Genomic DNA, 21,218 nt, shown 5'->3' with positions numbered 1-21,218 from the left:
AAGATTAGAATAGTTGAAGCTCTTTTCAAATTCGATGACCGCTTTATCTTCTCTTGGTAATTGTTCAGAAAACATTTATTATGTGTATGTAAAACAGTTACGTGAAATAGTACAAAGGGCTTATGAGAAATCCACATGTCGGCTAGCGTGTTAGAATTAGATATCCTTCCATTAAACAAATGTCTGATAAGAAGCCTAATCTCAGACGGAAATCATGGAGTAGTCTTTTGGTTGCTCTCACCTGACATAGAATATACATTTACTAGTGAGAGCCTGGTTTGGGTGTAGGTGTAGGCTGAGGCGGAACGTTTGCCAGAGCTGGGCAATTTTCCAGGACCGTTCCCTTGTCACAGCACATACCCCCAAATCCTTGCTCAGCAATACAACCATTGGCAAATTGTTCAAGAGATGAGATTCCCAACTTGTAGCACTGTGATTGTGATTAGTAACGTCAGTCAATCTGAATGGCTATACCAAGACGTAATAGGTCTATTCTGGACAAAGAACCACTTACGTTTGGAGAGATCTTGTCTACCAGCTTATAGTGTCCGTGAAGATCTGCGCAGACAGATACAGTAGCCGTTACATTAGAAGCACCGTCCGGGTCTATAGCCAAACAAAAAAAAATCAGATTAGCGAATTTATGAAGTAATCACATTAGTGCGTGGCCGCTCTAGACTTACTGAAGCATTGGCAAAAAGCTGCCTTAGCCCTCGTATTGTCACGGGCCTCAACATCTCCGTGGAAAGGGAAAGCTAATGTCAAGGAGCTACTAAGAATGCACATTAGCACTTATATTGAGCAAGGTTGGGGTAATTGTTCGAGCCTACAGGATAGTAGCAAGAGCGAAGATTGAGAACTGCATTTTGATATAGCAGGCTAGAGTGATGCAAATACCCAGATTTTGGGAGGAAAGACTAAACTACTGTGCCAGAAGTATTGGTTTGTATAGCAAGGTGTAGCGGCAGAAGTAGGGGGATCGGGACTGCACTTTAAGTACATGAGCATCCACAGTCTTAAGAGTTCTTGCACATGCAAGGGGTAGGAAATGTGGGTCTGGTAATATAGCACAGTGATTGTGCTAGTATTAGCGCTTATGTCCCTGCAATACACTAACGACATAAAGAACTCAATCTCGGCTTGTGGTGATGATCCCTACTAGTACCAAGTTCATTATGCAAGATCATCCCCTGATCTCGCATGATTGCTGTTTTTTCCACACTCAATAGGGATGCAGGAGCATGTATTATGTTACTAACATAGTTTTGAATCCGTATGTAAGTTGTTTATAGAAGTGTTTTAAGCTAGCTGTTCTTGCTAGTGTCGCAAAACTTAAGCCCTGACATAATGCTCCATCGAGAGTGCCGTATCGATTGTATTAGGAACTTAACATAGCCTCGTTGCACAAATTAGACGCTACAAATACAACGATAGTAGAAATAGTACGGTAGATATCATAGATATGCCAGCCCTCATGTTTCAACGATTCTACATCGTGCTCAAATGGCGCATTCAGAATGCGAAGCTACCTCCAGAGTTTCTGTGTGAGAACTTAATTTCAGCTGCAATTTCGTTTATCAATAATAGTAAAGCGTGGCACGCTGGTGACATTCGAAACAGTGGCTGCCATATTTATTAGCCTCTGTATATCATCTGCTTGCTAGGGATCCTTGCATTGTTTCTTGGAATGCATATTGGATAAACTCCCGAAATTAAACTGAAGTGCTAAACAAGTCCTCGGTAACCTGAAGATCTACTGTCTACTGCTGTCATGACTGGGAACTCGCTTCATATTCTCCGTGTTGCAGGTACTATGGGTCAAAATCGGTAGAGTCTTGGGAAATTCTTCGTAGAATTCCTTGCCTTGGTTATTAATAACTGTTGTGGCGCAAAGGGTGACCTAAAAAACAAGCAACAAGATAGTGATGAGAATAGGTACAATACGGTGACGATCTGGTCGATCTCCGGTCACTGGGCTAAATATATGATCCTCAGCCAAGGCGCTACTATTCCCCTATCAGACGATGCTATACCACTAACAATCTGACGTAAGTTCAGCTAAAAGATCCCGTAATGCGGTATTTGTATTGCAGATTTTATTACGTATTTGCAGTGTCTTTCAAGCTTGGATTTTTTTTCACGTCTCCGCTTCTGTAGAATCCTTTATCCATTATTCCGGGAAGCTGTTGAAGTTATATCATCGGTAATGCTTTCCTGCAGGGAACGTCCAAGCCATCGCGGTATATATGGAATATCGTTGAATATTATTGGAAGGTAGTTTTGTTCATGGTGAACATCCTCAGCTGTTCATCTCGCGACGTGTGAGATGCGCTTATCTGGGGAATTCTAACCTCCATCAACATTCTTGTGGTTTTTTACTTTCCAACTGACGTTGTAAACTCTTACAATCTGCGTTAAAATACTTGATATTTTGACCTTGTCCGTCCAGAGAGTTATTGCACAATGCTGTGGACAAAAGAGTGATACTGTAAATAGTATTGCTAGACATGAAGCACACTCAAACAGTAAAATCCAATTGCTGCTAAATTCTTTTACATCTTCATAATCCGGTATTTGGACCATCCAAGATCCTTAAGCTTGTGAAGAATTATCTTGCTGGTTCCAAAGCTAAAATATAGGTGGTGCATTCAGCACCTTGAGCGGCAATATCCTCTTCGATTGTGTCAGAGAACATCTTTATCGTAGTGCTAGCTCTGTCAAGTCAAGCATTAAGCACTCAGATGGCCAGATGCAGCTCTGTTCGGTCGGAGGAAAATAAAGATGACAGAAAATATGACTCATACTGCAACGATGTGGGCTTAACTCGAGATACTCAATGATATGAACAATCATTAAAGTTTCTCTCCAAGGTCGATCAAGAACACGTGGGGCGAATCGCTTAGGCATACCAGAGATTGTATTGGTTCAACAGGTGAACTCCGAATCTAATAATTGCATAAATTGGATCTCGTGTTACTGGGAAAGGGCTAGTTCTGGCAAGGTGGAACGTAGCGTCTCATCTCAACTCGGAGGTGAAAGGCCGAATACCAGGACCAATACCGTGGTTGTACCGAGATATGGCCGAGGTGCCTCCTCTAGGGCGTTTGATCCATAAAATCATTTAGCGCTTATCCGGTAGACGCATCCAGATATAATCCACTGCCCTGTTTTTGCTGTTGTCTTCGTGTCATAGCAAAGTGTTGGAGAAGTGTGAGACGTTTGTAGATAGGTTAAAAAAATAGTAGCAAGGCTTGAATTGAACCTGATTCTTGAGGAGCCACCAAGACTCCAAATTCAAGGATATACCATATTTCCCATTACCCGCATCACCCATATTCAACAATTCCGATTAATTGTGATACGTTGAGCACATGATGCACTGGAATACACGAGAAAATAAGCAATGAACGTCACCGGTCAGTTTGTCCCACTGCTCGATCAACCGCAGACGATGGCAAGCACAGGAATAATTGTGGGCCATCCGTACATAGATACATTATAACATGTCGTGAAAAGATTGTTACGGTCTAATTACTCTGCTCATCAAAATTCTGCTACGTACTCTCTTTCTTTACTTTAGAACCTGAACCTTTGATTTCATCATCAGCATCTTGAGGAAGCTGAATGCCCATGGCTTTCATCATATTTCCCGCTGGCCCAGACATTCCAGCTTGGCCCTTGAATGCCTTGAGCATGTTGTCTACAAGGTTGTGGTCTTCGTCCAATAAATCAATGTCTTCATCGTCATCGTCATCGTCATCGTCATCGTCATCGTCATCGTCATCGCCATATTCCTTTGTTTCTGAAATTGCAGGCACCTTCGCCTTGCCCTTGCCTTTACCTTCAATCGAGAGTTTGTGGTCGGGCTTTGGATTGATATTCAAGGCGCCATGGCTGAAAAGCTCCGCCTCCATCATTTCGGTAAGTTTTTGGATTTCCTCGTCTTCTTCTTTCTCGGCGTCTTGTTCGCGTGCCAGAGCCCGCGCTTCATCGGTGAGAATAGCTTTTTCAGCAGCAGAAAGCATCATAAACTTCTCGTAAGATTGCTCATACTCGGCATATTCGGCATCAGCTGCAGCGTCGGTCTCTTCGTCTGTATCATTTCCTGCGTGTCCAGTGAATTCTTCCGCCTTGGCTTTCCCTTTGGGGCTAGTTTGAACATCGGAGTCGCTATCCTCAGGGTCTTCCCATCCTCTTCCTTCAGCATCTGAGTCGTTGTCCACATCCATTGGATCCAACCCTGCGTCAGCACCGTCTGCGCCCGTTTCATTGTCAGCTAAGAAGTCGTTAAAGCGGGCGACCATCTTTTTCAGGTTCTCTTGAGCATTCTTGTCTCCAAACCCATCTTTCGCCCCACCACCTTTGCCCTCCAGTTCTTTCTCAAATTCAGCAAAGTCAATGTTCAGCCAACCTTCGTCATCGTCGCGTTTTGGCCAGCTAGTAATCTCTGCATCTGTCGGAAGCGCATCATCACCATTATCGAGATCCTCAAGCAGAAGAGAAATTTCGCGCGTGGACTTGTAAGAGATGTAGATGGAGTGCGAAAGTAGCATCTGCATTCCAGCTGCAATCTTGATACCAATTTCGGTCTTTTCAGTCGGTTTGCCCGATTTCAAGAGTTGTTCTAGCGCAGTATTCCATGGTTCCGTTGGTTCCCAGTGTTGTCCAAGAAGTTGAGCATATAGCACTTTCGTAAAGCGCACACTAACATCGACGAAGTCTTCAGGCGGGAAAATCAAGGCTTTTTTTGACTTGCTGGGCTGTAAAAGACGTATTGAGATGGGGTCGCGGAGATAAAATGCCTCTACAACTGGTGCAATGTACGATGGGTTGACATGCAGGATATGTGCAACTTTTCTTGGGAGTGGCACGGTTGCATGATGCTGGTTGTCTGATATGGCGGCTGGGTAACCATTCAACCGATGAAATGCCTCTTTCTCAACCTTGATGTACTGCTGTGGGCGGGCCGGTGTATCATGAATGATTTGCAGCGCTTGCGTCTGGGACAGTGGCGCGGGCTCCTCCTCCTTTCCTAGAGGGATAATGAGCAGTCGGTGATTGTTGATCCAGACTCTGTTCTCTGCAACCTCTGGGTTGAGCCACTTTGGTAGTGCATTCGCAGCTTCGATAAGGAGGAATTCTCCATCGCTGTCGTAGATGCGTATCCAGGCGTCTTTGAACTCCCTGCTCAGCTCTCGCAAAAAGTAGACGATGAGCCATTCATCTGCGACGCTATCTCCATAGTTGGTGCGACCGCGAAGGAGCCATTGGTTTTCTTCACGAACCAACTCAAGTTTGAGTGGGTCGCGTTGCCAGATGTACTCTTTCAGAAACTTCTTCTCCAGAGTGTTGAGAGCGCGTTGGAAAGCCTGTAGTCTTTCTCTAGTCTGGAGATCTGAAAGCCTGGAGTCTATAATGAAGACCATGTATTCGACGACATCGTCCGGTAACTTCTTCGGAAACCCGTCAAATCCCTCACCGAACCACTTGAGGTCATCCTTTTGATTTTCCATGATGCGAATGACGTGTGCTAGGCCTTGTAACTCCTGATACCTTGCGCATCCAGCATGTCCTGGTGGAAGCGCTGCGCTGCTATGGATCGCGCTAATCTATGGAACGGGCCTCATGGAGGACTGGAAAATGAATTGGGCGGAGGAGTTGGTGGAGAGATTTGGTGCAGGCGGCAAACACATAACGTGACTGGCCCTGGGTCGTTTTTTGGATTTTGCCGAGTGCGGCTAGTGGGGGGCAGCATCCCTGTCGTGGTCCGAGCGCCCCAAACAAACAACACCCAAAGTATCCGGAAGATGCACACCAAACTCGACACAACCCAAAGGACCCTTCATTTCTTTCCCCCATGCGTTACTAGAGTGCATACGTACACATCATGGCGCACCTACTGGAGACGCCTCGCACAGAGGTTGGCGATATGACGCGCTTCACCACCAACGAGCCCTCGTTCAGCATGGAAGAGACGTTCCATGCGCCGGCAGACCGCGACAACCTCTTCAAGCAAATGAGCGGCGCGCAAACTCCGCGGGCCCAGCTGACCTCTCGACGCAACCCAAATACCAAGAACGAATTCACCCCGATGCTGAAGAGCGCAACCGCGAATCGGACGCGCCAGGTCAACGGACTCCTCGACGGAAAGATGACAACGCCCATTGCCATGAAGCCCGGCTTCCAAGTGAGCAACACGCCGCTGCCCGAGGCAAGCACGTTCGACGTGCAGTCAAGTTCCTTTGCCGAGTCGGTCGATGGCCAGACACAGCTGCCCGATCCCAGCTCTAGTACAATGAGCACGCCCATGGCGCTGCCAAGGAGAGCAGAGGGCGAGATGGATGGCGGAAACGGCAATGTGCTCACCTTGAGAGAGCAGGAAGATGTACGTATCAGGCAAGGCTCGGGAGAATGGTGGCGAGCCTACTGTTCAAGCTTGCTAACATTACATGCAGCGTCTAGCCCAAATCGACAAGGAGAATTTTGGCCTGAAACTCAAAATCCATTTCCTCGAGGAGAACCTCAAGAAAATGGGCCCCGAGTTCAACCGACAAGCAATGGAAGAGAACATCAATCTCAAGTCCGAGAAGGTTACCATGTCCCACGACCTCAAAAACTACTCCAAGGACCTCAAGGCCGCCGAAGCAGAGCTAGACAGTTACAAACAACAATTGCGAGAATATGCGGAGAAGGTCAAGCGGCGGCATGCCGACGAGGGCATGCGTGAGGAAATGGACGAGCTACGACGGCTGGCTGAAGAGCGCGCTGCCGAGGTTGAACGGCTGGAAGAAAAGCTGGAAGACGCAAAAAATACGGAAGAAGAGCTAGAGAAGGTCAGCGCGGATTTGGAGAACGCACAAGCAGAGCTTGAAAGAAGAGATCAGATGCTTGACGAAAATGAGGAGCAAATCAAAGATCTCGAGCAGCAGTTGGAAAGAGCTCGGAAGTCGCAATCTGCCGGTGATGAGGAGAAAGATCGTCAGCTCCAGCAACAAGCCCAACGCATTGCCGAGCTAGAAGATGAGCTGCGGTCTACTCAGGGAGCACAGGAAGCGCAGGAAGATGTTCGAGCAGAGAAGGAGAACCAGCTGGCCCAACAGAACGAGAAAATCGAGGAGTTAGAAGAACAACTCCGCGCAGTCGAACGCGAAAAGGATGCTGAGATCAGTTCGTTGCAGTCGAAGCTGGACTCTGCTACAGACGGAAAGCAACAGGAAATTCGTGAGCTGGAACGGAACCTGGATGAGTTGGAACGCGAGCTTGACGAAGCGGACGAACAGAAACAGCGGGAGCTTGACGAAGCGAACGAGCAGAAACAACGAGAGATTGCCATCATTGAGGAACGCCTACGGTCAATGGAGCGTGAAAAGGACATTGAGCTCCGCGAACTGCAACGACGCCTTCAGACCATTGAGAATGAGAGGCAGGCAGAAATGGAGGCGCTGCGTGAACGCTTGGAGCTGGCGGAATCTCAGGGCGACAACCAAGTTCAGCTGGCTCAGCAATCCGCCAACGACGCTCGACAAAAGGTCGTGGAAATTACTCGCGAAAAGGGTATTGAAATTGAGCTCTTACAATCCAGGGTCGACGCTGCAGAGTCCAAAGCCGACGAACTCGAAGAATTCCGCAAAAAGCACCAAGGCGCAATGCAGCAAATCATCCGCTTGCAGCAGGATGTATCGAATTACGAACAGCAACTCCAGCAGTTGCGTCGCGATCTCAACCAAAAGGATCGCGATTTAGATGGACTGGAGAGATTGCGTAGAGAGCGTGACGACGCGACACAGGAACTCACCGGCCTCCGCTCAAATCTCCACAGTAAAGATGCTCAAGTGCAGGCACTCAACAACGCAAGACAAGAGCGTGACGCTCTTTCCCGTGAGCTTACCAACCTTCGCCGCGAGCGGGACAACCTCGTTGCCAAAGTTTCAAGCAAAGATGAGCAAGTGGAGGTGCTACGAAGAGGTAACAATGACCGCGATACACTGGTTGCAACACTTCGCCAAGAACGCAGGACCATTGAAGACGAAATGCGCAACCTCCGAGCAGCAGTCTCGGGTAAGGACACACAGATTGAGGCCCTCCAGAAGATTACGCGGGAACGCGACGCGCTTTCTCGAGATCTCTCTAATGTCCAATCAACATTACAAGCTCGTGACCGCGACATAGCAAGTCTTCAGCGAAAGGTTGAAGCACAGGAAGCCACACTCCAAGACCTCAAGCAGCTCAGAAGCGATCTCAACGATCGAACCAGGGAACTGGAAACCGCACGGCAGACAATTTCGGATCGTGAAGCCGAACTTGATGCCCTGAGGAGCCATGCCGATGAGCCAGATACCCAGCTCGATGTGATGCAAGATCTTGTTCGCAAGCGAGACGACGAACTCGAGAATCTCCGCGAAGAGATCAACGCTCAGAGGAGTCAAGTCGAAGCGCTTCAAAGACTAGCAGAGGAGCGCCTGGAAGCACTGGAGGAGCTCAGAGATACCGCAAACCGTGAAAAGGAAGACTATGAAGAAGAGATCGCAGTTCTTCAAGATGACGCCGATGAAGTCGCTGAAGAGAAGGCTTCACTTGAAGAGAAGATCGGTGTTCTTGAGGCGATGCTGCGTGAAAAGGAAAGCGAGAACGGCGCGCTGCAGTCTGAATCTCGAGCAGCTCAACGCGAGCAAAAGCTCGAACTGGAGGAGAAGATTCGAGACCTGGAAGCACGGATCCGGGAGAAGGATGCTCAGCACCGCAAGCTGCTTTCTGAAGCAAAGTCGACTGCGCGTGAGCAGCATTTGTCCGTTGAGCGCCAGCTGAGAGATGTCCAAGCACAGCTCCGCGAAAAGGAATCACAGCTACGTCTACTCCAAGCATCTTCGAGAGCTATACAGCAAAAAGCAAGTCAAGATGCGATTGACCTTGATGAGCAAGCTGAAGCTCTGACGAAACGCCACATTAAAGAGATCAACGGCCTGGCCAAGCAAATTCAATTCCTTCGGGCACGATGCTCACGAGCGGAGGCCTTCCGCGAGGCTCTCGGGTATCAGAAGAAGTTCTTCCTGATGCAAATTTCTACCTACAATGAATGGTACGTTGCTACAATTGTCTTCTCTTCGTCCTGGACACTTGACTAACTGTATTGCAGTAACCAACAGGACCTGAACCTCATCTCTCAAATGGGAATTACGCCTGACATTACCATTCATGATCGTCGACCCAAACTCAAGTCTGCTGCAATTGCTGTGATCGCTGCCCTTCGCATGCAGAAGCTGGCGGACGGTTGGGCGCAGAACAAAAAGATTCATGAGCAGCTCAAGGCCAAGTTGGAGGGCATGAAGAGGAACAGTGGAAGGGGAATGGGTATTCCGTATAGTGCAAGGAAGAATGTTGGTGGTTCGCACTTGAGGATCGCGAGGTAGAATTCGTGTTACCAGTAAAGCGACTGGAATGCCGCATTTTCAAGGCGTTTATGTGTCCAGGAGTCAACTGGGGGGTTATTATTATGCATGGACATGGCGTTCATTGTCATGGTGTGATCAGTCTGTGGTCACAGGGGTCCGCTTGATGTTTTGACGTTTTTTGCTACATCGAATGAAGTTATGACCTACGAATATTCTCATTGAATGGCAGTAGAAGGTTCAAAGTTTTGACACGCTATGAAGTTGGGTATCGTACGTAATCGCTAATATAAGACTATGCTCGTTTTGCTTCAAACACTATGAAGCACTCGCCTTTTAAGGCAAACGCATAGGTCCAAGTCCACTCTGTCACCTGTGCCTCGCCACCCCGCATATGCCGCATATACCAGCATCCCCCGCGTTGATATACAGGCTTTCCTTACAAGCCGAGGTCTCACACGTCCAATGACCAGCGACAAAATCCTCCTTCAACACATGGGCACATGCAGCACATGTAAGCGCGTCAGCAGTGTTCTCAAGCGAACAGATTGGGCACGCGCAGGCGAAAGATTGTAAAGGCGTATGGGGGTGGCTATGTGTAGAACGCGAAGAATCAGCACGACGACTATACAGGTCCGGGAGTGTAACAGTCGATTTCGAAGAGGCTTGCTTGGAAATGGTACTGGATTTAGTCGTGGCCGTCGGTGCGGAACTCGTTGTCGGCTTTGGATGTGGTAGCGGCTTGCCCGGGGTCTTGGTTGGCGGTGGTAGCTTTTTCGAAACTTTACGAGAGGATCCAAAGCCAGTTATTTCATCCAGCTCTCGCCTGGCATCGCCATCTCGGTCGATCTCGTCTTCGCAGACCTTGATGAGTGCGCGGCCTTTGTCGTCGAACATGCTCTTGCCATCCACGTCGACTGCTGCACCATTCTGATCGCCCTCGATAAACTCGTCATCCGTCTCACTGTCTGATGATGGCTCTTCCTTCTTGATGGTGACGTCGTCTTTCTTTGCTGTATCGAAACGTGCCAATGCCGCCGCCGCTCTAAGCTCGCGACCTCGTGCACTCCCTGCAACCCTGGGTTTTCCTTTCTTATGTGCTCCATTCTCAAGCTTGACTTTGGTGTCCTCGTCAGCGCCTAGGGATTGTCCTCCTGCACCAAACTTTCTCAGTATCCTTCTTTGCTTCCGTTCGGCATAGCTTAACGTTGGCTTCTCCCTCGCACCTCTTTTTCTCTTCCCGCCTTTGTGAACATATGTGCCACCACATAGATGCTCGGGAACATCGACCGGCTCCCCGTCACTAGCTTGCATTGCGCCTGTATCGAGTTCCCTGCCCCTCCCCCACAATCCTTCGCCAGTGTAGCCCCTTGCCCAAAGGGCGCGCAAGTCGGTCGCATACTCATCCCGCACCTTCCAGAAGGCCTTGGAGTGGTTCATTTGCTTGCAGTGGGCAAGCTCATGCACCATGACCATTTCCACCATGCGCTGGGGCAGCCACCGCCCATTGCGATCTCTCAGCACCAACTGTATGACCTCGCCAGCGTTGAAGTTGCGACCCACAAACTCGGTGTTGTAGGGAAATTCTTCGAGCGCCTGCACAAGAATCATGTGCGACTTCATGAATGGATAGCAGATGGCTGCGACGCGGTTCAGGATGTTCTCAGCGGTCGAGGACGTTGGGCCGGGCAGCGTGCGTATGAAGTTGATGTGTGCATTGGGGCGTTGGATGCGCTCATTGATGCGCTCGAAGCCGAGGACCATGGCGGGTACTTTCGCATTCGCAGTAAGCTTTTGCGTGTATAGAGCCTCAGGGCAGAGATGTAACGCGTATCGAAAGGCGACATTCACGCGTGTAAAGGCGGCGGTGGCGGCGGCGGCAGCTGTTTGCGGAGATAAGCGCGAGGGCCGGGGTTAAGTTAACCAACGCCACTACGACGCGCTGTCACACGTCATCCGGCTGTCGCAACGTATGCATACCATACCCCAGTTTTTGCTCCAAGGCCATGGCAAAATACGCTTCCCATGAGCTATTCAGCATAGACAATTTCACACCACGTTCACGGCAAATCAATTTCGGGGTGTACACACTGTATTGGAATCGATGTCCAGGACTGGCTCAATGCTAACAAGAATACCAACCCCTATCCAACACTTCACGACGCTGTATTTGGCAAGACGCGCAAGCAATTCTCGGGTATCCCCGTCGTCCAGAAAGGGCACTGTCCTTCTGGCTCACCCAATAACCCACCATCAATCTGCTTCCTCGTTCCTCAACCAGATAAGGCAAAAGTAGCCCCTCCCAGTGCTTTCTGCCCTTGTAGTAACACATCGTCTCGTCCCAATTACAGATTGCTTTTGCCAATTCACCAGGTACATGCGGCTCTCTGGCAATAGTCGTACCTGGCTCAAAGTACGTGTGGATTATCAAGAGTATAGTCTTTGATTTAGGTAGCCGACGGAGCGATTATCGCTCCGAATGAAAGTGGATGTCTTCAACACGGAGGGCCGAGGAGTTTGCGGTCGCCCATGAAGCAACAGCATCCAAGTTTTGGTCTCCTATGCGGTGGAACCAGGCGAGACCGTCGTCTAGCTGATGAAGAACTGCAGCGTCGAGTTAGGTTCACGACGCGCTTGTATGGTTTTGGATCTATGGATAACTCACGTTGTTTCGTACGACGAATTTGCCGCATGTCACGTTAGCGAAGATACGATTCATGGACTTCTGAAGCTTTTCCTGATAATATGGCACCCGGAAGACAGACTGCTCCGCCATCAATATGATAGTGCCCATCGTCGTTCAAACCCATGATGACGAGATCATCTTGCAAAGGCTTAGCGGCAGTAACCATAGCCCGCTTTGCATTGGGCGCTGGGGACTGAAAGCTCTCACCCGTCACGGTATTCCAAAGTGTGTTGCCGTTAAGCTGGAAGACCTCTGGGTAGCGATGGGTAAGGTATCGCGTCAACTCTTCAAATACTTCGAAACAGGCCAACCGTGCAACCTCGTGGTCAACATACTGCACGCAGGAGTCCAAGACTTTATCGTGTTCGCCGACTTTAACGTCATGGTTAGGGATGAAGTTTGAGTCTATCTCTATCCATTTATCCTAGTCCATCTTCCGAATGCCCATGGTGATGAAATTCGGACGGTGGCGAAATGGCCGATAGAGCTTTCGCTCCATGGGTTCTAACTAATAGCTTTTTACTAGCCTAGGCAACGGGATTATGAAATACTATAGGAGAACTTACGCGATATCAGTGTCAACCCAGGTGAGCGTATGGCTATACACAACCAAGATGTACTTGTTTTCTTCTTACTCTGACTATAAACTGCATTGCTACGCCTTAGTTTATATCATCTCCAAGTAAACGCAAATGCAGCCAACAATTAACACGTCGCTAAGCTAAAGTGTGGAGTCACAGATATCGATGGAAGCTGCTCCATGGTTGATACTGATCTAAACATACCTATGTACAAAATCTTTTCTACCCAGATCATAAGACCTAACATTAACAATTAACATTGTCTGATGCTATCGATCGCACTCATGTAAGCCGGCTTCTCGGATATGTGGGCCTCTCTTTTGCCTCAATTTTTGCTACATGCGGTCAAGAATGATCCGCAAGATAACTCTTCATGAGGCCAAGCACTGCAACAAATAGGCAAGGCCGCTGAACCTACCATATCAGACAGATCCCTTGCCATTACCCAAAGAGACCCAACGCAGTAAATAGGTGTAATATGAATCCAACCAACTCGAATGTGAGGGCGGTGCACAGTGACTCTTCGCGACAGGAAGGTGGATCTCACGACAGCAGAATTGGCCATGCCAGAAGTGCGGAAAATAGAGCAAATTCTAGCAACTGAACTTTTCTATCGCCATTACACGCCGTCAACAGACTTGCCAGAAAGTCGCTTCATATATTAGCCAGTTCCGTCTCTTTGCCTGCAAGCATGGTGCTTGCGATTCTCAGTTGTTGGAGTGAGATTTTGCACTACTGACCGAGTGCCCCATGCTCACTTTATGCAAATTTCATACTCTGCATTTGTTGCATCGATCGTGGATGCACTCGCGTAATAGCAGGACTTGTGCAGAGTCGAAATCCCTTTTGCCGTGTTTTCCGCCATGTCGACAATTTAGACGGGGTATGCTGTCACGCAGTCACCCCCAAATCATGCCATTACCCACATGCTTCAGAACGTGTGGATCTTGCGCTCAGAAATGTCGAGAAGAGACTGCTCTGTTGATTAATGTAGTCTCTGGAAAACTTTGCATGGCAATTGATCGTATCCATAGAATATCCAAAGATCTGCAAAAGTATGGGTCAGGAAACGGTGGGGCGACATGGCGGATCACTGGTCGGTATTGACTGGCGGAAAGACCACAAAGCTTGGCTTCGGAGGTGTAGTAACCGAGGTTGAAGTAGAAGCACCCGCTGAATCTGTGCATTGCAAAGTATGGCCATTTGTTGTGGGTATCGGCGAATGGTTGACCGGCTTAAATGGACTGAGCTTGCGAATGGAAGAATGTTTTCTCCCAGTGTTCTGTGACCGCGTCCGCGTTGTATTTTCGCAGTGTTCAGATGGAACAACATCTGTTCATATAACCAGGGTATGCGTAGCTGTATCCATAAAGCTTTCGACCCAAGTAGTAGGGCGCCGGGATGGCTGCCATAACTTCTCGAGAGTTGTCCGTATAGATGAAACGGACTCGAATCGCAAACTCTTGTGGATTTTGCTTAGTATTTCCGAAACGAAGGTCCTGTGTCCCTCTTCAAGTGAATGAGCACCAGCAACGTAGAGCGGGAAAAGGGCACAATTCTGTGCTTTCGATCTCGCATCCATTCCTCGAATATATTCGAGGCAAGCATGCACGTGCTGCTGCACAAGAACGTGTTTGGCTGGCATGTCATGGATTGCACTATAGAGGTAAATGAGACCCGCGTGCTGGAAGGCAAGAATGAGCGAAAGCGATGCTGTAAGTGAAGGACTCAACAATGCTTCGTCTGCATCACCACTGGAATCGGATTCAGATTCGGTCGTGGGGTCAAGCGCTGGATTTGTAGGTTGAAGAGCACGCTCGAATGCCTGTACTTGATCCGGGCAGAGATCTGCGCCATTCTTGAGTCGGTGACGGTAAAAGCTCATATCAGCCAGAATAGACAGAACAGAGCCAAGAGACGTGCTCCCGGGAACCGTTTGCCACCATACGGAGCGAGCTTCCATACAATTCCATACGATGGCCGGGAAGGAAGGTGGCCTGTCCTGAAGTAGAGCATCAGTCAGGTCAGTAGATGCAAACTCGGAAAGGAGCATTCTAGTGATTCTGTCGGACGAGCTCCATGTGGCTTCGAAGCCTCCAAGAGCATTGATGATAGCCAGTGCGCCTGAAAAGTGGCAATGGGTAGATGCATCGTCCCTGGTGCAATTCACATAACCCTCCAAGAAGTATAGCAGTAGCACCGCTACTAGGAGCGCAGAAAGAGCATTCTTTTCAGGAGTCCCACCACCCAGATGGTTGCGGATGGCGGCCAGACAGTGCGCACGCCTCTTGTTGAGAGCTTGCTTGGACGACCCTGTTCCTTGCAGGGCACGATGCTCTTCTGCAAATACACACAAGGCCTGGAGGACTGGCTGAGAACGCAAGGCGAGTGCAACCGGAGGCGGACACGGGTCATGGGCCGTGGATAGAAGAGGCCATAGACAGGCTTGGAAGTAGTCAAGAGCTTTCCGTTCATTGACAGCCAAGTCGAGGCCATTCAGAGCGTGGCCTGAAGACAGCTGCAACTGGCATTCAGGCACGGTCTTGGCAGGCCGCTTCTTCCACCGAAGCAGCACTTTGTCGTAGCTGCAGTCTTCGGTCTTGGAGGTGATGCATCGACGGCAGCAAGGCTTCTGGAGATCACACTTCACGCGTCTTTGTTTGCAGGGCCAGCACGAGCCTTCAACTGTGCGGCGACGCTTCGGTGGGCTGCTGCCAGACGATTCTGGGCCCGACATCAGGGTGCATGACGCGGTCGAACGTGTGGCGAGGGGGATGGGGGCCAAAAACAAAGCTGCTTTGAGCAAAGAGTAGCGTTGCGAGATCAATATCCAGGAGGCCTGAGATGGAAACGGGCGGAATGCATGAGAGTCGAAAAGACCGGGGGAGCTTTGCGGGCGCCAATTAGCTCAGGGGCGCATCGTGCCAAGAATCTCTTGGCGCCGCTGCCCCGCCAGCCGTCCGCTCAACCACACCGTGACTTGTTTTACCACCCGGTGTACAGAGTAACACCCTCCTCGTCGTCTGATACTTCTTCCTGGCGGACCGTCCCTAATTTCTTCGTCGTTTCACACACGGCAGACGCGACTCACCTGCTTCTGCATGACCGGCTTCCGTGCCTCCCCCTCAAACTTGATGCATCCTCACTTGTACACGGCCAGACACTCTATGTAGTTTTTCAGCCTCCGCTATGCATCCAGGGCGCACGTAGAGAGGATCCTGCGATCTGGATATCATGTGTGTGGTCCGGAGTACGTCCATGGATGCTTCGCCAGCCTACCTAGTCGCCCAAGAGAAACAGCCTTGTTTCGATGTACACGAAAAGGACGTGACCGGGCCCAGCCTATACACTTCGCCTTACACTGCGGCCTGGACTGAGTCTTGACTCAGAACCACATGTGGCAGTGCTCCACCCAACTTAGCATCTTGAGCCCGCCAAGCTTCTGTGCGAGATCACGTTCATACGAGACATCCAGTTATCGAGTCTAGTCCGACTGACTAGCACCTTGGCCCAGAGCCTTTCTCCTCTGAAAGACCCTTACGCCAGGTTGAACTGTATCTGTTGGAGATTTGCGAGTGACTGTCGCATAAGAGTTACTCTCCCGCACGCACCAATTAGGGCACCCAGTCCAGGAACGCAAAAACGTGCAAAAATCATAGTTATAAGCTGACTGCCGTTGATACTCGCAAAAAAGAGCTTGTTTTAGTATTCAAGGGGTTGCACATAATGCTAAATAATGTTGGATTGCATTTTGCAAGCCATACACCGCTCGGCTCTCCATGAGCCCACTTGCTGAAAAGAGCTCGAATATGGCGCAGCATAGTTTTCCAATCGGCAACCAAGATCCAGCTTCTTGAACAAGAGTCGCCCCAACAAGAATCGATCGCCGAATAATACTACTGTTGGATTCTCTTCACGACCCAACCCGCCAGCAAGGTCACGGTGAGGGTCAGAGGATCTCCCCAAGGTTTCAGCACTGCCCCCACCACCCCCGGAAAAACAAACCAAGGGCTTGTTTTGCTCTTCTATGGCGTATGGATGTCCGTGCAGGCTTGGCCATTAGTTTCGTCTTCTGCAGTCCAGTCGTCACTCTCGGACCTGCATGCGGGCTGTATTGGATTCTGGTATGCCAGACAGACACGCCGGCCCGTCCCCCAGTCTACCGATGCCGCAACAAGCCACCCTGCAATATCGCGACAACACACGAAACCTTCGCCTGCCCTGGACCCTAAACCATAGTGAATCCTGACGCCAGAGAAGCAAGGACTAACGTTTCCGCAGCTAGGAAACCTATGATGGATAACTTGTGACCGTCGATACGGACTCGTCAGGCTGTTTTTGCACGCACAAATGATGCGTTATTGTCTACGCTGCACCGTTAGGAATCTTGCGATTGGTGCTTTTCGGGCCAAGTATTGTACTGGAAAATGCTACTTCTCTTATCAATACGCCACGGAGCAGCCCCGGCAAATTGCTTCTGGCTGTCTAAGCGTTGAGCGATTCACTTTCGCCATGTGCAAACAGTGCGGGCCTGACTCTGTCCGACATTCCCAAGGCTGTGCTTTGACCTGCACCCCTGCTACCGTATCTTCATGCCAACAGATGTTTGGCTGTGTTCATTCAACGATTCTCCCCAAGTGATCGGCCTGTCTCGTGTGCAAGGGTCGCATGTTATTTCGGGTAGTGTGTGGTTGTGGTGGATTTCCTTTTCAAGAACGGCCATGCATTTGGCTAAGTCATGCTATACTTGATTGAACATCAATGTGGCTGCTAAGTCAATGGTGCATTGTCTTCGTTAGCAGCTCTCCCAGGATATATAAGGGTTGCTCCTTCACTGCTTCCTGGTCGTACATCACATTGCCGATCCTGCTGTACGTTCCTTTATCATACCATTTCCTGTTTGTTTGCCGACTTTTGATATACCCCACGGTCTTTAAGATGGTTCACACGATTGCAATGGCGTTGCCCCTTCTTGGCCTTTCTCTCCTGACATCAGCGGGTCCATTGCAGCAGCGTGAAGCAGTGCCAACAGCGGGAAAAGCCTATGGTGGCGACATGTTTAATGATGTGTTTGGCGAAGTCGAAATTATGATGCAAGAGATTTCAAATGGCGACATGTCTGCTATGGATGATAAAAAGACGCAAAAACCCGAGAAATGTGGAAAGGGGAGTACAGACAAGTGTTGCGTTTGTAAGTCGATCCACTCATATCTCTATTGCACCCCAAACTGACAAAATCCAAGGGTATGATGTTTCGGCTGAGCTGACAAAACTTTTTGTCGGGCAAGACAGGCAGTGTAATGACAACGCGCGAGGAGCAGTTCGTATGGGTTTCCACGACGCTGGATCCTGGGAGCAGGGCTCTGGCGATGGTGGCGCTGACGGATCGCTGATTATGGACTTTGGCGAGCAAGATCGACGCGAAAACAATGGTCTTCAAAATATACGCAACGTGCTACGCGACGTGCAGAAAAAGTACAAGGTGGGATATGCCGATCTTGTACAATATGCTCACAATCACGCCACCGTCTCGTGCCCGAAAGGACCGCGCGTGCGAACATTCATCGGACGTAAGGATGCTACCAAGGCTAATCAGGGTAGCCTCCTCCCTGATACGCGCGACGACCCTAACAACCTGATTGCACTCTTCAAAAGAAAGGGCATTTCCGAGCGCGAACTTGCAGCTCTCTTGGGTGCTCATACCACAGCCCGCCAACGTTTTGTCGACACCTCTTCAGCGGCTGTCAACAAGCCTCTCGACGGTACTAATGGCGTCTGGGATGTCGAGTTCTACAACGACACACTCAACAACCCCGTCGGCGCGACTGCTAACCAAAAGGTCTTTGTCCTCCCCAGTGACAAGGCGCTCTCGCAGCACCCCAAAGTGAAGGGCGACTGGAGCCGCTTTGTTGGTAACCAAGGTGGTTGGAATAACGAATACGCCAGGGCTTACATCAAGGTCAGCATGTTTGGAGTCAAGAGGGAACAGCTGCGCAAGATGGTTGACTGCACCCAGACGCTGCCTGCTAGCCGAAACACTTTTCCATAGAAGCATGCAGGGCGTTGTTTGTTTTCAGCTTTGATATTCCCTTAGTACATATAATGTCTACTCTGTTTTGCACAAGATTTCGGCATCTCCAATGTTGATTGTTTACGTCTCTATGATTCTTTTTGCCTAGCATGCTGCTTTGAAGTTTGCAGCTTCTCTGATTCCTCATGGGACTCGCTCGGTCCAGCATTTCGTCTTAGCACTGTAAGTCGGTATGCTGCACTCTTATAGCCGTGTAATGTGACAGATACAGATAAGAAGGATCATGAAATAACTACACTATAGCAGGAGACAAAGTTTCTGGGTTATCGGGTCCCTATCTCTCCATGCCTTGGAACTATGGATTTCCCATGTCGTCTATCAACGAGCTGACGGCCATGGACTTGAACATTGAATCTCATCTTACCGACAGATTATCTAGAAAAAGCACGCGTATATCAACGAAGCGAATGCGAGGTTTACAAAGGACCTTGGGTGTCCTACGCAAGGCAGAGACCCTGCTTCCAGCCTGTAGGATCTGCAGTGGCGGTATCGTTTTTGCTCGCTAGTAACATGAACCAGTCAAAGGAAACGGTATTTGACATAGTGAATATAGGTCTCAGTCGGTGTGAAGTCTTATGTGGCACTGATGCGTTGGGGCTTGAGAATGGTGATGATGTGGTATACTTATAGGCGTTTGAACGACTAGATATGCTTGCTGGTTAGTCAAACCGCTGTAATCATACTATGTACGTAAATATCCAAGTAGAAGTATCCCATTTGGTACATGTGTGGTGCTCGTAGCAATCAGGTCATTCTTACTCATCACAGCGCCATGGCCGCAGGCACAGGGGCCTGCACCCGCGTTTCTTTTTCTCTCATGTGGTGAATGAGCTGACTACCAAGACGGCAGTCTTGGACGTATCAGAAAGCCGATCCTGATATGCATGCCGGAGTGCGGGACAAGCTTTGGCTTGGTGGCCGTGCATGCAAAAAGCATAGGATTGCAGGCTGCCTTGGCCGTGGACCAATGGGCTCGCGTACGAAAGCGACCAGCGCAGTTTCATCACCGTAAGTACCGTGTCTGTGGCGGCGAATATCAAACAATTGCCGCGTGAAATTAAGACGATGCATGGCACAGCAGCATCAGCATAGTCCACTCAATCGAGACTGGCGGGGGAGGACGGCTGAGTCAGCAAACAGCGGCCAAGTGCCCCACCACGCCGTATCAGGCGAGCGAGAGCTTGCTTGTTGGCTGTTCGACGCCCAGAGCTCAACCCACGTCACCACGGGCACACGAGCGACTCTCCCAAACATCTCCTCGCCCCGACAGCCACGGCCCAACTTGGCTCTTCGCAATCGGCCGACACAAGCCACGACACGCCTGAAAGAGCAAAAAGGAACACAATGGCTGCTCAGCTGCTGAGGCAGGCGGCTCGCGCCGGCGCACAAGTCCGAGCCCCCATGGCGACTGCATCCCGCGCATTCCAGACCAGCGCTGCATTGAGGCAGGACGTCGTTGCTGCGCCTGTCAAGAAGCCCGTTGGTGCTTTTCGCGGAGGGTAAGTGCTTCATGGAAGGACGAGGCCGTCTGCCGGGCCAAATGGCGGCGCGGCGGGGTCTTCATGGACTTGCATGCAACCCTGCGCCCGTTGCTTGCTGGCGGTGAACAAGAGCGAGAACCGTTCAATGCAATTGGGGCTGCTGAAAGCAACGGCATGGCTGACACGGCGCAGGCTCTTTGGATTTCTCCTCGGTGCAACAACATCCGGCGCAGGCATGTACTACTACGTTATCGACGAATACCGCGTCTCGAACCAGCTCTTGACCGAGGACATCTACGTACGTCGCCCGCTTTCTTTGGACCTGCCCAGCAAGGCGCAATGGCCAGAGAGGCGTATCGCAAAGCAAGCGGAGTACGGCTGACATGATCATAGGCGCTTCAGTCCGCCGTGCAACGGATAGAGGGCTACGTCCGCACGCTCGAGGAGAAGGTCGACGCGAAAAAGCGATAAATCCCTGCTATGCCTGCTTCTCGCTGAGTGATCGACAATCTTTTGGCCGAAACCCGGTGGGACACATGGCAGACAACGGCAGTCGACATTCGACACTACACATCAGGAGACCCCGGCACAGTGCGACGGATATGTACAATACCACAATCATCTTTGTTCGCTTCACTTGAAATTGCAACTTCATGGCGAGCATCCTGTTTCTCACGGGCTTGTTTGCTTGGCCGTAATGCTGATCATCGGTGTACACAATGAGTAATGATCAATTAATTCACAGCGGAGATTGGCGTCGACTATATGCTTCTTCTCTATTCAATTCTACCTGCATTGGAAGATCGTCTCTATAAGACGCGGAGCTTTCGGTGTCGGACGTGGCGCTCTTGACATCCATCTTGCCTCGTACTGAAGCGAGGACAAAGCAAGTCTTTACATGCAGCTTACTATCAGCTTTCAAGACTCGGCTAAAGCATCTGAATCTGGGTGACTTCCATAGCTGGCTTTGACCCACTTTCTCTGCGCACTGGG

At 49.9% G+C, this 21,218-nt stretch overlaps 6 protein-coding genes across 6 annotated transcripts; 2 read left to right on the top strand and 4 right to left on the bottom strand.

The window, feature by feature from the left end:
* Positions 1-262: 262 nt before the first annotated feature.
* SETTUDRAFT_37618 (uncharacterized protein) lies at positions 263-865 on the bottom strand (the record flags this gene model as incomplete). The annotated part of the gene is made up of 5 exons (XM_008024303.1): positions 263-318; positions 361-430; positions 515-606; positions 684-772; positions 831-865. The coding sequence occupies 5 exons, from the start codon at positions 863-865 to the stop codon at positions 263-265; spliced, it is 342 nt and encodes a 113-aa protein (XP_008022494.1).
* Positions 866-3,554: 2,689 nt separating this feature from the next.
* Positions 3,555-5,513, bottom strand: SETTUDRAFT_104415 (uncharacterized protein; the record flags this gene model as incomplete). The annotated part of the gene is made up of 1 exon (XM_008024655.1): positions 3,555-5,513. One exon carries the CDS (start codon positions 5,511-5,513, stop codon positions 3,555-3,557), a length of 1,959 nt encoding a protein of 652 aa, XP_008022846.1.
* Positions 5,514-9,755: 4,242 nt separating this feature from the next.
* Positions 9,756-11,394, bottom strand: SETTUDRAFT_183256 (uncharacterized protein; the record flags this gene model as incomplete). The annotated part of the gene is made up of 2 exons (XM_008024654.1): positions 9,756-11,269; positions 11,367-11,394. The coding sequence occupies 2 exons, from the start codon at positions 11,392-11,394 to the stop codon at positions 9,756-9,758; spliced, it is 1,542 nt and encodes a 513-aa protein (XP_008022845.1).
* Positions 11,395-13,915: 2,521 nt separating this feature from the next.
* On the bottom strand, positions 13,916-15,390 carry SETTUDRAFT_147291 (uncharacterized protein; the record flags this gene model as incomplete). The annotated part of the gene is made up of 1 exon (XM_008024653.1): positions 13,916-15,390. The coding sequence occupies one exon, from the start codon at positions 15,388-15,390 to the stop codon at positions 13,990-13,992; it is 1,401 nt and encodes a 466-aa protein (XP_008022844.1). The 3' UTR covers positions 13,916-13,989.
* Positions 15,391-17,609: 2,219 nt separating this feature from the next.
* On the top strand, positions 17,610-18,702 carry SETTUDRAFT_26293 (uncharacterized protein; the record flags this gene model as incomplete). The annotated part of the gene is made up of 2 exons (XM_008024246.1): positions 17,610-17,844; positions 17,897-18,702. The coding sequence occupies 2 exons, from the start codon at positions 17,610-17,612 to the stop codon at positions 18,700-18,702; spliced, it is 1,041 nt and encodes a 346-aa protein (XP_008022437.1).
* A 1,245-nt stretch (positions 18,703-19,947) lies between these two features.
* Positions 19,948-20,971, top strand: SETTUDRAFT_167672 (uncharacterized protein). The gene is made up of 3 exons (XM_008024652.1): positions 19,948-20,243; positions 20,418-20,523; positions 20,619-20,971. The coding sequence occupies exons 1-3, from the start codon at positions 20,089-20,091 to the stop codon at positions 20,694-20,696; spliced, it is 339 nt and encodes a 112-aa protein (XP_008022843.1). The 5' UTR covers positions 19,948-20,088; the 3' UTR covers positions 20,697-20,971.
* The last annotated feature ends 247 nt before the right edge of the window (positions 20,972-21,218 follow it).

The sequence above is a fragment of the Exserohilum turcica genome (genome assembly GCF_000359705.1).
Source record: "Exserohilum turcica Et28A unplaced genomic scaffold SETTUscaffold_12, whole genome shotgun sequence".
NCBI lineage: Eukaryota > Fungi > Ascomycota > Dothideomycetes > Pleosporales > Pleosporaceae > Exserohilum > Exserohilum turcicum.
Note: the sequence above shows the minus strand (reverse complement) of the source record. Positions and strands in the feature narration are given on the sequence as shown.

What these genes read in the sequence shown, in the direction of transcription:
- SETTUDRAFT_167672 (XM_008024652.1), top strand. Translation starts at nt 20,089, where the DNA reads ATGGCTGCTCAGCTGCTGAGGCAGGCGGCTCGCGCCGGCGCACAAGTC. An exon ending in GTTGGTGCTTTTCGCGGAGG is followed by an intron (nt 20,244 to 20,417) that starts GTAAGTGCTTCA and finishes GACACGGCGCAG; the next exon opens with GCTCTTTGGATTTCTCCTCG. An exon ending in TCTTGACCGAGGACATCTAC is followed by an intron (nt 20,524 to 20,618) that starts GTACGTCGCCCG and finishes ACATGATCATAG; the next exon opens with GCGCTTCAGTCCGCCGTGCA.